The 15,142-nt window shown below is 35.9% G+C and overlaps 1 protein-coding gene across 4 annotated transcripts in view; it reads right to left on the bottom strand.

Annotated features, from left to right (window-relative positions):
- Nucleotides 1-14,928, bottom strand: part of VWDE (von Willebrand factor D and EGF domains) — an 81,238-nt gene extending 66,310 nt beyond the window's left edge. For 3 of the 4 annotated variants that reach the window (XM_088797728.1, XM_074340785.2, XM_088797729.1), the window contains exons 1-2: nt 13,948-14,927; nt 1,653-2,738 (exon numbers count right to left, since the gene is read on the bottom strand). In XM_088797728.1, coding sequence (XP_088653854.1) covers nt 1,653-1,722 — 70 coding nt within the window. In that variant the 5' untranslated portion in view covers nt 1,723-2,738; nt 13,948-14,927. Of the gene's footprint in view, nt 1-1,652; nt 2,739-13,947 lie in introns of all 4 variants that reach the window. The other variant, XM_088797730.1, reaches the window with a different exon arrangement.
- Nucleotides 14,929-15,142: the final 214 nt, after the last annotated feature.

Below are 15,142 nucleotides of genomic sequence, written 5' to 3'. Positions count from 1 at the left end.
AGGAGTACAGAACAGTATGGCCACTTTGGAAAATATTCTAGCTGTTTCTCAAATGGTTAAACACAGAGTTATCCTATGATCCTGTAACTTTACTCCTAGATATATGACTAAGAGAAATGGAAGCAAGTCCACACCAAATCTCTACCCAGATGTTTATAGCAGCATTACTTATAATAGCCAAAAGGTGGAAACAACCCAAATGTTCATCAACAAAACATGGTATATACTTAATAATGGGAAATTATACCATCACAAAATGAAATGAAGTATTGCTACATGCTACAACATGGATGAACCTTGAAAACATTATGCTAAATGAAAGAAGTTAGTCACAAAAGACAATTATATGATTTCATTTATATTAAATATCCAGAATAGGCAAGTCTATAGAGCAGAAAGTAGATTAGTGATTGGAAGTTACCAACTTTACCATGATATGAGTTTAGAACCTGATAAGGGTTAATATTTTCACTTTCAGTGGAGGGATTGCAAGACCATTATAGTAGAGGCAAGGAGGGCTTTATATGATCTATAGTAAACACTGAAGCAAATTCCTTTATAACTATTGGTCATTTTTCTTGCAATAGTTTATCTAACTGTAATAAATGCATATTTAATGTTATTGCATGTACTTTTAACAGTTCTTCATGAAGATCTAGTAAATCTTTAAGCAAACTAAAGAAGGCACAGACTAACAATACCTTGTTAAGATGTATCACTTCAGGAAATAATAAATTGGGTTTTAATATCCTTTTTAAATTTTTACATGGTAATTTTTTTTACAGAGGAAATTTACCTTAGTATTATAAAATAGATTGAGCTTGGCAAGATGATAAGAAGAAAAATTACACCCTAAGTAGTTACAAATATCGCACCCTTTTTTTTTTTTTTCCCCCGAGCTGCAGGTAGTTGTACACAGATCAGATTTATTCTGAAAAATATAAGGAAACTTACAATATAAGAACAAGTCATCTTTCGTTTAATGTACTTATCTGTATGAACACAAAAACAATCAGAAAGAGCTAATGAATGTAATTTTTTTTTTAACCTTATTGTATTTCAAACTTTTCTTTGTCGTGGAGTAAAGAATGGGAGGGGCGCTATCTATCCGTAGAGATCTCTTTTGCAGCAGCAAAACGGATTCTAACAGATATACGAAAAATATACCCAACTTAGTTTACTGATTCATTGTAGGAATAAAATGCTCGTCAGTTAATCGTTTCCAGAGTGGGGCGGGAGTGAGGTAGAGATAGTGCAGTTTGGAACTGAACTTTCTTTTCGGATAATTCAGATCCCCTTGCTGCTAGAACACCTGACATATCCGGCGAATGTTTCTTATGGTAAATTAAAGGGAACTTAAGGAGCAGGATATCAGCAGGAAACAAACAAAGGAACAAAAACAAGACTGAGGGTCTTAAAGAAGGGCCAAAGGAGGCAACAACCACCTGTACACTAAGAAAAGCTAACGAGCACCGAGACTATAAAGTGACCATTTAAAGACAGTTGTAGGACAAGGTGGACGTCGGTGAGGGACAAACATCAGATGCAGCCATAAAGATGCACAGGATCTCTCCACGTGTCATCTGGGAAGTCACCGCCCTTCTCCCAAAGTCCAGGTGACGCCCCTGCGCTCCCATCCGCTAGCGCCCTACCTTGCCGACCTTTTCCCGGGCCCACGAGCATCAGCGCCAGCGCCAGCAGCGCCCAAACTCCGCCAGGCATCGCTGCTGCTGCTGCTGCTACGGGTGGGGCCGAAGGCGTCGCAGAGCTCCGGGCGAGGGTGCAGGGAGGATAGGACCCCCGCAGCCCCTTAGTCCTCGTATCCCAGGACTTTTTCCGTCTCCTCCCGCTGGGCCTTCGTGGTCACTGCGTGTCCTCGCTCTGGATGCTACAGTCCTTTCCAGGGACAGCAGCACTAGCCTGGTGACTCCTCCCTCCCAACCTTCCGCCCTGCCTGCGAAGAAGCCACGCCCAACTCGTCCCAGGTACGGTGGTTCCCACGAATCTTGGCTGTGGCCCTGTGCAAGTCAGCAGCAGTCGTACGTCCTGGGGGCAAGCTCCCAGGATATAGCTTGGCATCCTGCGTCTCGCTGTTCTAACACATACGTTTGGAAAATGTGAGAAGCCTAGAAACTCTTCAGATGGAATCCAAGAAAAGAAGGCTTGCAAGGCTCTGCTGAAAAGACAGTACCTGTGATCATGCCTGCAGATGGGTTTTTAACCCAGTAATCAGGGTTGCTTGCTTGCTCCCTCCCCAAAGGTGCACATGCTTCGCAGCTGTTGCTCCTGCCACCTCAGGCCTCAGAGATGAAGGATGGAAGAAGGGAGTAGAAATTAATGTGGCAACAATAGCCATTCTCTTCCTATACCTCTACGACAGGTGCTCAAAAATGGAAGTGGGACATTTAGAAATTTTCTAAACATGAGGGGTCAGTCATTGTGTATTTGCTAATGATTCCAGAGCTTTGTCATCTAGTGGTGACCCAGTGACAGGATCCTTCAGCACCTTCAGGTCTCATGGCTCCTCAGGTTGTCCTGGGGAATGGGCTCCAATCTGAAGTTGTCTTCAGATGTGTGGTTGATTGTTCAAAGGGAACACACACACACACACACTTTTTTAAAAATTGATTCTTCGTATTTTTATGTTATTAAATGAAACCTCTTCTAGTTTTTCTTTGGCAGTCTCAGTTCTTGAGTCCCTTCATCCACCACCTGGTCTTTGCCCTCAGAATGTGTACCTGAGGGAAAGAAGAAACTGGTCAACAGAAGGTAGTCCTGCAGGGTGCCAGAGTTCAGGACACAATTCCATCCATAGATTTGGAGGATTGAGGCTTGGATTAGACATGGTGATAAAGACAGGAGGTGCCCAAATACATAAAGAAGTCCTTTTTAAAATCATTTATAAATTTTGTTATTTGAAAGAGAAATTGCCATTTAAAAGCTGTTTCCAAAAGTATAAATATTAACATATCTTGCAAAAAAAAATTATTTGTGGTACACAGAATGTGTGTGGAGCTCCCTTTGACATGCAGAGAAGGCACCTAGTCTTCTAGAACAAGAATGAAATAAAACTTTGGTGGGGGGAAGCAAATGATTGTCATCTTCAAGTCTAATTGTGGGAGAACAATTTAATGTGAACAGGATGAAATCACAGAGATTTTTAGTGCATGTCGTTTGTTTCAGTGTCTAAAGCCCTAATAAAACAGAGACAGAAAAGTAAACGTCAGTTTTCTCAGTCTGCTTGTGATATCACCAGGAATAAAGTAATGGCTATAGTCAGGAATAATTCATAACAGGTTTTTGTAAATTTATCGCACAGTAATCGCTGTAAAAATGCCACCGACTTTTATACCTTGTTGTCGGTGTACATCACTTACCTAACTGAAACCAAATTTAAGGGACAGGAAAACCGTGATTAAGTGCACAAACCCTGGGGTCAAGACACCTGGGTTCTAAGCCTAAGTCTGCTACCTCTTTACTGGCTGTGTGACCTTGAACAGCACACTGAACCCCTCTTACCCTCATTCTTCTGTACAGTGGGAATAGTGGTAATGAAACATACCCCATAAAGAACAGTGTGCGTATATGTGGGGGTGAGCACAGAGGAGGGGTGTGCAGAAAGAGCAGTGCCTGAGAAAGATAAGTGTCTGACACAGAGTAGCTGACATGAATGTATATATAGTTTACTGTTAATAAAACAAAGGTGCAATGACACATAATTATACTTTTTCTTATATCTTGTTATTATATACAGGTGTATCATTTTTCAGCATTATCCTATTATAGTGTGCAGTATAATTTGGAGTACCTTTACCAAAAAATACATATTTATATAACATATGAATTCCTTTGCCTGTGTATGTTTTACTGAATGAGAGAGCCTAGCTCTCTCCCGGATACATCTCTTTTGGTATAATTGGTAGAAATAGTATCAGGGAAGAGGATGGTGTCACCAAATCAGTACTTGAGCTGCACAAATGAATGTCTTGGCTCTGGCTCTGAGTTTATATTCAGGAAGCCGTTGCTCCGAGACAGAGACACTAAATGGAACAGACATTCCGCTCCCAACAGTAAATTCCTGTTTGTTAATGAGGAGTCAACTAGAGACTTGATATATTCAAGAAAATTCATTTAGAATGTCCATTAACTGTGAGTTTTATAATGGTTATTGTGGCATGCCTCTAGAAAATAATGTAGATAAGCTGGGAGAGGGGAACTGCCTGACTGGTATGAAGCGTTATAGGAATGAATCTTTCTACACCCATATTCATAGTAGCATTATTCACGATACCTAAAACATAGAAGAAACCCAAGTGTCCATCGATGAGTGAATGGTAAACAAAATATGGTATATACATACAATGGACTATTACTCAGCTTTATTAAGGAAGGGAAATTCTGATAGAAGCTACAACAGGGAAGAACTTCGAAACATTATGTTAAGTGACATAAGCCAGTCACAAAAGGACAAATACCGTATGATTCCACTTATATGAAGTACCTAGAGCAGTCACGTTCAGAGAGATAGAAAGTAGAATGGTGATTGCCAGGGGCTGCGGGGAGGGGCAATAATGAGTTATTGTTTAATAGGTAGAGTTTCTGTTCCGGAAAATAAAGTTCTAGAGATGGATGGTGGTAATATTTGCACAGCAATATGAATGTACTTATTGCTACTGACCCATAATTTAAAAATGCTTAAAATGGTAAATTTATGTTATACATATTTTACCACTACAGGAAAAAAACAATTTTTTAATGAATCATTTACTTATCAGCCTGAAAGCAAGCCTTTCATCTGAACATCTCAATATCATTGACTCCAAATCGGTTTCTTGGAAATGTTCAGTATAGAAATGGTTTAACCCCAAATTGAGTTAACTTTTGGATATAAATTCATAATCATAGAGATTGACAAACTAATTACATATCAATCAGCCATGCGAAACCACATAGATTGCAATATGGTGATGTAAGCTTTTTCAGCTAAGCAGTTTTCCTATCTGATCAGGATATTTTACAGAAGACTGAGAAATTACTTTTCAAAGATTTTATTTCTGTCATTTTTAAACAGTAAAAGCAACTTGTAAAAATAGTAATTTTAATAAAGAAATTAACTTGTTTCAACTTAATATTTTCCACAATGTGATTTAAAATTAGATTGGAATACTAAAGTTCCTTTGAATGGAGTTGGAAAAAGCGTGTATTTTCCCTTTTAACAACCATAGACATAAGCAATACTGTTCGCCTCTGAAGTATATATTATAAAATACCTTTGTAATTGAAATGTCTGACTAGTAAGAGTCATGATTATACCTGAATGTTATTTAGATTCTTGTAGAAGCTTTCAATAAAATGTTGTAGCAGCTGGTAAAGCTGTGTGACATTTCTGTTTTTGTTTATATGATTTATGTTACTACCCCCTTCGAAATCATGAAGCATTTTGAGCCTCACAGTTATAACTTGTAATATATAATTAGTTAAATTCTATAATTATAGAAAGAATGTTTGATAATCTCGGAGCAGTAATTTTATTATTTAGGACATGAGTAGTTAGATTTATAAAACAATCTAATAGATGTAAATACATTTAGTTTTGTCCAACTGTCCCAAACACCCACACTAATCCAGTATGAAATAAATCAGAATTTTACAAGATGCAAACATGGTTTTTAAAACAGCTTTATTGAGTTATAGTTTACATAACATAAAATTCACCTGTTTTTAGTGTACAATTCAACGAATGTTGGCATATTTACAAAGCTGTACAAACATTACCACGATCTAATTTTGGAACATTTTCATCACTGTAAAGATAAACCTCATGCCAACTTACAGTCGCTTTCCATTCCAATCTCCAATCTTAAGCAACAATTAACCTTTTTTGTGCCTCTATATATTTTTCTTTTTTGGACATTTCATGTGAATGGAATCATATGTATGCTTTTGCGACCAGCTTCTTTTACATTTTGAAATTATCCAAGTTGTCTCTTTATCAGTACTTTATTCATTTTTATTGGGAAATAATATCCCATTGTATGGATATGCTATGCTTTGTTTATCTATTCACTAGTTGATAGACATTTTAGGTTGTTTTCAATTTTTGGTCACTATAAGTAATGCTGCCATGAACATTTGCGTGTAAGTCTTTGTGTGTACATGCATGTTCATTATTTTGGTCCTGTTCTAGGAATGGACTTGCTGGGTCATGTGATAAGTCTATGTTTCATTTTAAAAGAAATGTCACTATTGTTTTCCAAACAAACTTGCATTAAGAGGGAAAGTAAACTTGCATATCGCATGTGTGTTCTTGGCTTCTATTTATTTTTCTCCAAAACAAAAATTCCTCAGACATTGTTTGATTAAAAAAATTAGGTCTCTTGTTTTTTCCATGATTTAATTTTAAAACTTTATTGGCAAAATTTTATAATAATGTAAGCCATGATTTTTTAAAAAACTACCTCAAAAATGGCAATGCATTCCATTTGATATTAGGTAAACTAAAGTAAAATCTCTTAAAAATCTGTATAAAACTGAGATGACTGGTTTTGAAGTCAATCTCTTAAAGGTTCTCAAACTCTTATGAATATTGCACCTGAAAATACTGCCAACAGTTTGGAAATTTTCAGCAGCTTTTCTTCATGAATAATTTGTCCAAAGGATGCTTAGAACATTCAAAGAAAAACACAAAAGCTTTAGTGTACTTTGTAAAGACAGTCATAGACAATATGTAAATGATTGGGTATGGCTGTGTTACAAATAAAACTATCCTCCAAAACAGACTGCAGTCAGATTTGACCCGTGGGCACAGTGTGCAGATCCCTCACGGATAATTAAAAGATTAAATGTGTTAGTATCTACTTGCATTGCTCATAGTGAATTACTTTCTTCCTTAATTTTTAAATATATGATTTTATTTTTTGTTTTATTGAAACATTTTAAACTTACCTTAGGATTTCTGTATTTTCTTATCTTCATAATAACAAAAATAGTGAAAAAGATATGCTCGTTATATCTGAATAAAAGATACCCATTTTAGAACCAGAAAAGTCATCTAGATCAAGAGTTTTTAGGCTTATTTTAAAACAAACAATTTATTTAAAAAAATAGTATCAAAGGCCTTGGTCGAAGATGGAGGGGAAGTCCTGGAGCCCCACCCAGCAGTTCTGTGGAGGATAGTTGGAGAAACGCGGCTTGAAGGCAGGGTACATCCTCAAATGTGCACAGAGGCAGGGCAGGATATGGAAATATGTGACAATGATTTGGTGCAAGACAACTGAGGTAGGTAGGGACTCAGGTGTGAAGAATGCACTAACCATATAAAGGGAGCGGCTGCCTCCACATGCTAATTGTTGTACTAAGAATTTAGGCCTATTTTGCCAGATGATTTCTCTTTTCAAAACAACCTAATATTTTTCTTCTTTCATTCTTTTTTTATATATATATATTAATGAAATACTACAATTTTAAAAGTTGGCAACTGGTTTAAAACAAACAAACAAACAAACAAAATACATATTACTTGTCAAGCCAAAGAAACAACTCTAGGGGACCCAGCTGCCAGTCAGGTACCTCTGCTGAGGACCCAGTTCCTTGTTTTATGAGCAAAAGAATGGAGGACCAGGAATCATGACTTGGGTCATGCTGGCATGTGCTCTTGGACTTCAGTGTCCAAATGTACTTTTTATTAACATGTTATCTTTGATTTGAGAAGAGAATAGAGCTGATCATGTAGCAGGTGAGAGCGCAGACTTTGTGGTTGGGCAGATCTGTTCTAGAAATCCCAGCTCTAGTATGCCTCAGCTTCCTCATTTGTAACATAAGGGAACAAATGTGTACCTTATAGGGTAGTGGGAAGGACTAAATGGAATATAGTGAATGGAAAGCACTTAGCCCCTTCCTGGCATATAGTAATCACTTGATAAAATAAGCTATTATTAAATTTTAGATTGTAATGAAACATTTTGACATGTGGTATTAAGAAAATATTGGGTAAGCGTGACTATGCATACGTTCGTATACATGCACTTTTTCTAGGTCTACAGAATACCTCTAAAATTACTATGTTTCCCTGAAAATAAGGGGGGTCTTACATTAATTTTTGCTCCAAAAGACACGTTAGAGTTTATGTTCAGGGGATGTCATCCTGAAAAATCATGCTAGGGCTTGCTTTCCGGTTAGGTCTTATTTTCAGGGAAACACGGTATTATACAAATCAGAATTTTTAAGTTACATTAGTTTTCAGTCAACGGAAAACCAACAATGTGAGTGCCTATGGAAATTTGCAAAGAGAGATGGGATGAGACTATTCTTCCACCTATGTAACTCTGATAATTCATGTGCAACCAAGTCATATAGGGGAGCCCATCAGCTAGGTGACAGTGACCCATTATGTATCTCAGTTTTACCCTTAATGTTGTGACACTTAATCTGGATGAGAAAGAAACTCACCTCAAAATAAACAGATGAATATAATTCACTACAAAAGGAGACTGAAAAAATTATCATGTTCATGAAACATGTGGCTTCCTGTAAATTATGTCATGTTGAACAATTGTTTTAATGAGAGACTTCCAATAAAATGAAGCCTTTGAAAAAGGCCTCTTTCTCCCCCTTTAACTACCAAACAAAATCCCCAGTCTTGCTTTAGAGAACTGAACTTCCTGTCTGTAATTTCTTAGAGCCACAAGTTGTTTCTGTGAGTGGCAGTTTTAACTTCAGGCTGTAATGAAATAGGTGTGTACCACTAAAGCACTGTAATAAAAGGATTTTATAGATGATAGAGGACAATATCTGAATTAAATGAAGAGAGGTTTCAAAAAACAAATCACTATATTCAGGTTTCATTTCTTAAAATCATAGCTCACCATTAGAAGCAGGATATAAAACAAGAAGATTCCTGGAAGTCCTTGGCCGAAAACATATTCTTTACGGTTCTCTTTAAACCTGATTATTTAAACAATAATCAGCTTGCTTTAATGAATCAGCATGACCTATTCTTAATGATAATCTCTAAAAACAATAGAGGAAGGATCAAACTGGCAGCACAGTTGTGTTTTAAAATCTTCTAACTGCATTGAACATTCCTAAAAAAATCAAACTAGTAATACTTATTATATTTTTCATTAAAATAAATATTTGTGGGCTTTGATTTGTTGGGTACTGAAACCAAAACAGATATAAATAATGGGTCACTTTAAAATAGTGAGAAAGCTGTATCAGTAAGTTGCAGTGCAGAAACCATATGACATTGTGATACGTAAACAGGAAGGGGGTTTAATGGAAAAATTGATGCTCATGAAATCATTGCAAGGGCTGAGAAAAAGACGAGGTTGATGAGTATACTCACTCACCTCCTGGTCTTCATTTGTGCCTCCCTTTCTCTTTAAACTGTTCAATGGCTCCCTGTCATCTTTGTTCATGCGAAAACATGCAGGACTCTTTAGGCTTGGCTGCTGTCCTGTCATCTTTCTCTTCAGTCTCCTACCATGATACAGCTCTCCAGGCACAATAAGTAGCTTGGAATTTTGGACTGATCAAGTATTTTCTGTTCCTGACATACTTTTCAGATATTTTTGCCCCCAATCACTTGCAATTGAGGAAATGTTCACGCCTTTTGCGGAGATTATATCTGTCCATGAACACGAGCCTTCATCACTCTATTAAATAAAACTTCAGAGAACACCCGTCTGTTCTCTTTTAGGAAGGTCTACTGTATCTCACTGACTTCACCATATTTTTCAATTTGGGTAGAAAATCTTTCGGCTAGATCTTTTTCCCTCAAGGTGCATTAGCTTTTTAGTAAAAAAACAATCAAATTTGTTCTATTCTGGCTCTGTTACTCTGGACAGCCCAAACTAATGTATTTACAAGGAGCACTCTAGCGTCAGGAGTACTTTATCAAATATATTCTGATTTAATCCCCACAACCAGTAAGTGAGGGCAGGTACAGTGGTGTCATCAGCTCTATATTACTCATCTTACAGATGCAGATACAAAAACTCTAGGAGGTTAAGCGACATATCCAAGGAAAAACATTTAGCAAGTGACAGAATGAACACTAGAACACAGGATTTTTGGCTCCTAACTCAGAACGTTTTCCACAACATCACACTGTGCTACTATTTAAAACAAAACAACACAACACAAAACAAAAACAACTTTCTTGTTGGCCTAGACTGATAATTTCTATTCTTATAAATATTTCTATTAAATATACCTAAAGTACACAAATCTTCAATGTACAGCTTGATACATTTTTTTCAAAATAAACATACCTGTGTAACAACCACCCGGTTCTAAATCTACATTATCCCCTCCCAGAAGCCTCCCTCATGTTTCCTCCCAGTCATTACCCTGCCAAAGTTAAATGACTTTTCTGATTTATTTTACTATGTGTTATTTATTTTGTGATTTTGAACTTCATTCAAGTGGAATCACTCATTATGTACAGACTTCAGTCTTGCTTTTTCGACATTATATTGATAAACTTTATTCATGGTAATGTATCAGGTGGACAGAATTCTCCATTGTGTGAATGAAACATAATTATCCTTTTTTTTTTTTTATTGATCAGTGTTTAGGTTGTTGTCTGACAATCTTTTTCTTACACTGTACTTATACCACTTACATATAATGAACCTATAGATACTTTTTTGTTTAAATCTACCAAATTATAATTTGCTATTTTTTTCATCTTTTACATTTCCCTGATTTTTACACTTTTTTTTGTTTTCTTTTTAATTAGTCCATTTTTTTGTTTGCTTGTTTGTTTCACTTTGTTGGGCTTTTGTTTTATTTTGATTGTTCTTTTCAATCTTCCCCCCTCTCTATTACTTTGGAATTATATGTATTTTTTTATTCCTTTAGTGGTTATCTTAGAGATTACAGCATAATTCCTTAAATTAATAGCCTTTACATTACACTATTATTTCACCACTTTTTAGACCTTGTAATGTTTTTACTCCTTATTTTAATTCCTACCTTTTTTGCTATTGTTGTTGGGTATTTTTATTTTACATGTATTAATATTTGGCCTCATATATCTTATTTTTTGTATTCTTCATTTGTTCTTGCATTGCCATGCTTCTCTGTAAAATCATTTTCTTTCTGCCTTTCTTTCCTTTCTTATACTAAATATTAGATGGTGAGAAATACTCTGAATTTTTGTTCAACCAAAATTATTTTGTATTGCCTTTATTTATGAAGGATATTTTCACTTGATATAGAATTCTAAGTTTGCATTTAATTTTTTCAACATTTTTAAGATGCCATTTATTGCCATCTTCTTTCATCATTTCTGTTGGAAAGTCAACTACCAGTTGTATTTCCTTGAGTGGAAAAGCTGCTGTGAATTCAGGGCTCCTTTCAATACACTTTTCTTCTACTTGGGATCTTGGTCCCTCATGTTCTGGCTGCCTTAGTGCACTATGATGACTTTAAACAGCTAATTTTTCAACCTTTATATTTGTTATTTTTGGTAATGTTTGTTTGATATAAGCTATTCCATATTAAAGAAAAAAAAATTCAAGAGCAGTCATAACACCAAGCTCCAAAGAAGGAAAAAGAGATATAGACGTGCATATACATATACACATGTTTTGGGTGCGGTGAGAAAAGATGCAGCTCTGACATCAGCAGCTCACTCCTTTACTCCTACCCTTTTCACTGAAGGCAAAATATTCTTGTGGTCAGACTCTGTTTTGTTTTGTTTTAACTTTATTTTTATTGGTTTCGGTTGCACAAAACAATGTAATAGTTAGACATTTAGACATTTATCATTTATATCCCTCCTCTGAAGCTGAAGTGGAACAATAATGAATGCCAGACTCTGTTTTGAACTTGATGGTTTTTCTTTTCTCTTTTTGGCAAACACAGTGTAATTGATCCTTTCTGGACCATGTCTTTGACTATTCTAAGGCATTCCTCTTAAGTTATTAGTTCAAAGGGAAACCCAATGTTTTGTGTTGAGTCTCTACGCATAATGCAAACAAATGTGATATTTAGTGTAGTTGTCCGCACTAACTCCCTGTGGATCAGTTTTTTCCTGATGACCAATGTGTGTTTCCACCATCAGAACCAAGAAACTCCTCTTTATCAAAGGAATCTTTTTCAGAGTTGTTTTACCACAGTCAGTCCCACCTCTCACCGATTCATTAAAACCTCAGTTACATGGGGCACAAGCCTAATTGTTATTGGCAAATCTACTTTATCTTAATAGTAATTCTAGGAAGTAGAATTTTATATTAACCAAGTCACAAGCAGCCATAGTCTTACTTTCAATTTATTTTCATTATAGATGCAGTCCATAAAAATACTTGATGCTTATTCTTTTTCCTAAGCCCACAAAGTGATAACTGGCAACATTTAAAGAAATTCCTATCATGAGAAATCAAAAAAAAAAAAAAAAAAAATCCAACATGGAACATAACAAAAATAGGTTTTTAAATTCATATTCTATTACGAATGACAGCTAAGTGTAAGCATGAAAGATTGGGGATAAAAAGAAAAATTATTGTTGATAGTACAAAGCAACCTAAAATATTTTAAGAGCAGATGAGCATAAAAGTTTGCCACTTGAAATTTTCGTGCTGATTCTACTCACCTTCCAATGTAAAGCATCAGATATGGGATATTTTAACTGCACCTTAGTGATGGTGGGTGTGGAAGATTGGAGAATAGCAGACGAGGATTATTTTCAAATCCATATTAGTTCTGTTTATGTTTAAACAATCTCTAAAGTAGTTTTGGTGTGTAAGCTAAGAGATTGTGAAGATTGCAAATACTTAATGTTGTATATTATTGTTGTGTTAAAAAAAAAACACACAACAACCCATAAATATATAATAAAGGACACTAAGAAAGGATTGAATCAGTGACTTAGAAAATAAGTAGCAGAAAACACCCAAACAGAACAGCAAAAATAAAAAAGAAACCAAAAAATTGAGATAGTTTAAGGGGCCTCTGGGACAACATCAGGCATGCATGCATTCACCTGACGGGGTGCCAGAAGGAGAAGAGAGAGAGCAAGGAATTGAAAACCTATTTGAAGATATAATGACAGACAACTTCACTAACCTCATGAAGGAAATAGACATACAAGCCCAGGTAGTGCAGAGCATCCCAAACAAGATGAACCCAAAGAGGCCCACACCAAGACACATCATAATTAAAATGACAATGACAAAGACAAAAGAGAACCTAAAAGCAGCAAAAGAGAAGCAGTTAGTGACCTACATGGGAGCCCCCATAAAACCATCAGCAGATTTCTCAACAGAAACGTTGCAGGCCAGAAGGGATTGGCAGAAAATAATCAAAGTGATGAAAAGCAAACAAGATTACCCAGAAAAGCTATCATTTAGAATCAAAGGACATATAAAGAGCTTGCCAGACAAGAAAAAACTAAAGGTGTTCATTACCACCAAACCAGTATTACAAGGACTCTTAGAGAGACTTCTTTAAGATGAAAAACGGAGGAAAAGAAACAAGATAAAAAATATGTATACTAAAATGACAATAGCTTCATATCTATCAACAATTGCTTTAAAGGTAAATGGAGTAAATGCTCTAATCAAAAGAACGTGGCTGAATGAATAAGAAAACAAGACCCTTACATGTGCTACCTACAGGAGACTCACTTCAAATCAAAAGGTACATACAGACTGAAAGTAAAAGGATGGGAAAAATAAATTTCATGACAATGGAAATAAAAAATAAAACATGGGTTAGTAATACTTATACCAGACAAAATAGACTTCAAAACAAAGTGTATAACAAGAGACAAAAAATGACCCGTAATCCCACTTCTAGGTATTTATCTGAAGAAATATAAAACACTACTTCAAGGGAATGTGTGCATCCATATGTTCATTGCAGTATTGTTTATAATAGCCAAGATACGAGGTCTGACACTTAAGTTCGCAAACTCATTCTAGAAAAAATGCTACATACCTCATTGCTGAATATCACTATGGTTACCTTCGAAGTACTCCCCTTGGGAAGCTATGCACTGACACCAGCGCCCAGTCTATCCTTCAAAGCAATTTTGGAACTCTTTTTCTGGAATGGCCATCAGAGCTGTCCTCATATTACCCTTGATGTCCTGAATGTCATTAAAATGTCTTCTTTTCAATATTTCCTTTATCTTCTTGGAAACAAAGAAGTCCTTGTGGTCAGGTGAGTAAGGAGGGTGTTCCAATACAGTTATTTGTTTACTGGCTAAAAACTCTCTCACAGACAGTGTTGTGTGAGCTGGTCCATTGCTGTGATGCAAGAGCCATGAATTGTTGCCAAAAGTTCAGGTCGTCTAACTTTTTCATGCAGCCTTTTCAGCACTTCCAAATAGTAAACTCGGTTAACTGTTTGTCCAGTTTGTAAAAATTCATAATAATCCCTCTGATATAAAAAAAAAAAAGATTAACTACATTGTTGCAACAAGTTCGCAAACTTATTGTCTGGGCTCGTATGGAGGTAGCCTGGGTGTCCATCAATGGATGGATGGGTCAAGAGGAGATGGTGCATACATAGAATGGAATATTGCTGGACCATGGAATGGAATGGGTTCTTGCCATCTGTGGCAGCATGGATGGACCTGAAGGGTTTTGTGCTAAGTGGAGCATATCAGACAGTGAAAGACAGATGCAATATGTGAAATTCAATTTGCTTATATGTGAAATCTAAAGAACAAAATAAACAAGTAAAACGGAAACAAACTCATAGATACAGAGAACACTTTGATGGTTGCCAGCTTTGAGGAGGTTTGGGGGACAGATGAAAAATGGAAAGAGATTAAGAAGTACAAACTGGTTGTAGCAAAGTAGTCATAGAGATTTAGGGTATAGCATAAGAAATATAGTCAGTAATATTGTAATAATTATGTATAATGCTATGTGGGTACTAGACTAGTCAGGGGGGTCACTTCTTAAATTATATAAATGTCTAACCATTATGCTATGAACCTGAAATTGATATAAAATAATATTGAACACCAACTGTAATTGAAAAATTAAAAAGGGGGGGAATGTGAAGAGGTTCAAACTTCTAATATAAATCATGTAAGTCATGAGGATGTAATGTATAGCATGGGGAATATAGTCAATAATATAGTGATAGCATAGTACAGTGTCAGATGGTTACTGGACTTACC

Source organism: Rhinolophus sinicus, chromosome 4 (assembly GCF_057876585.1).
Source record: "Rhinolophus sinicus isolate RSI-liver-muscle chromosome 4, RSI-T2T, whole genome shotgun sequence".
Classification (NCBI taxonomy): Eukaryota; Metazoa; Chordata; class Mammalia; order Chiroptera; family Rhinolophidae; genus Rhinolophus; species Rhinolophus sinicus.
This window is presented reverse-complemented; position numbering and strand designations above follow the sequence as displayed.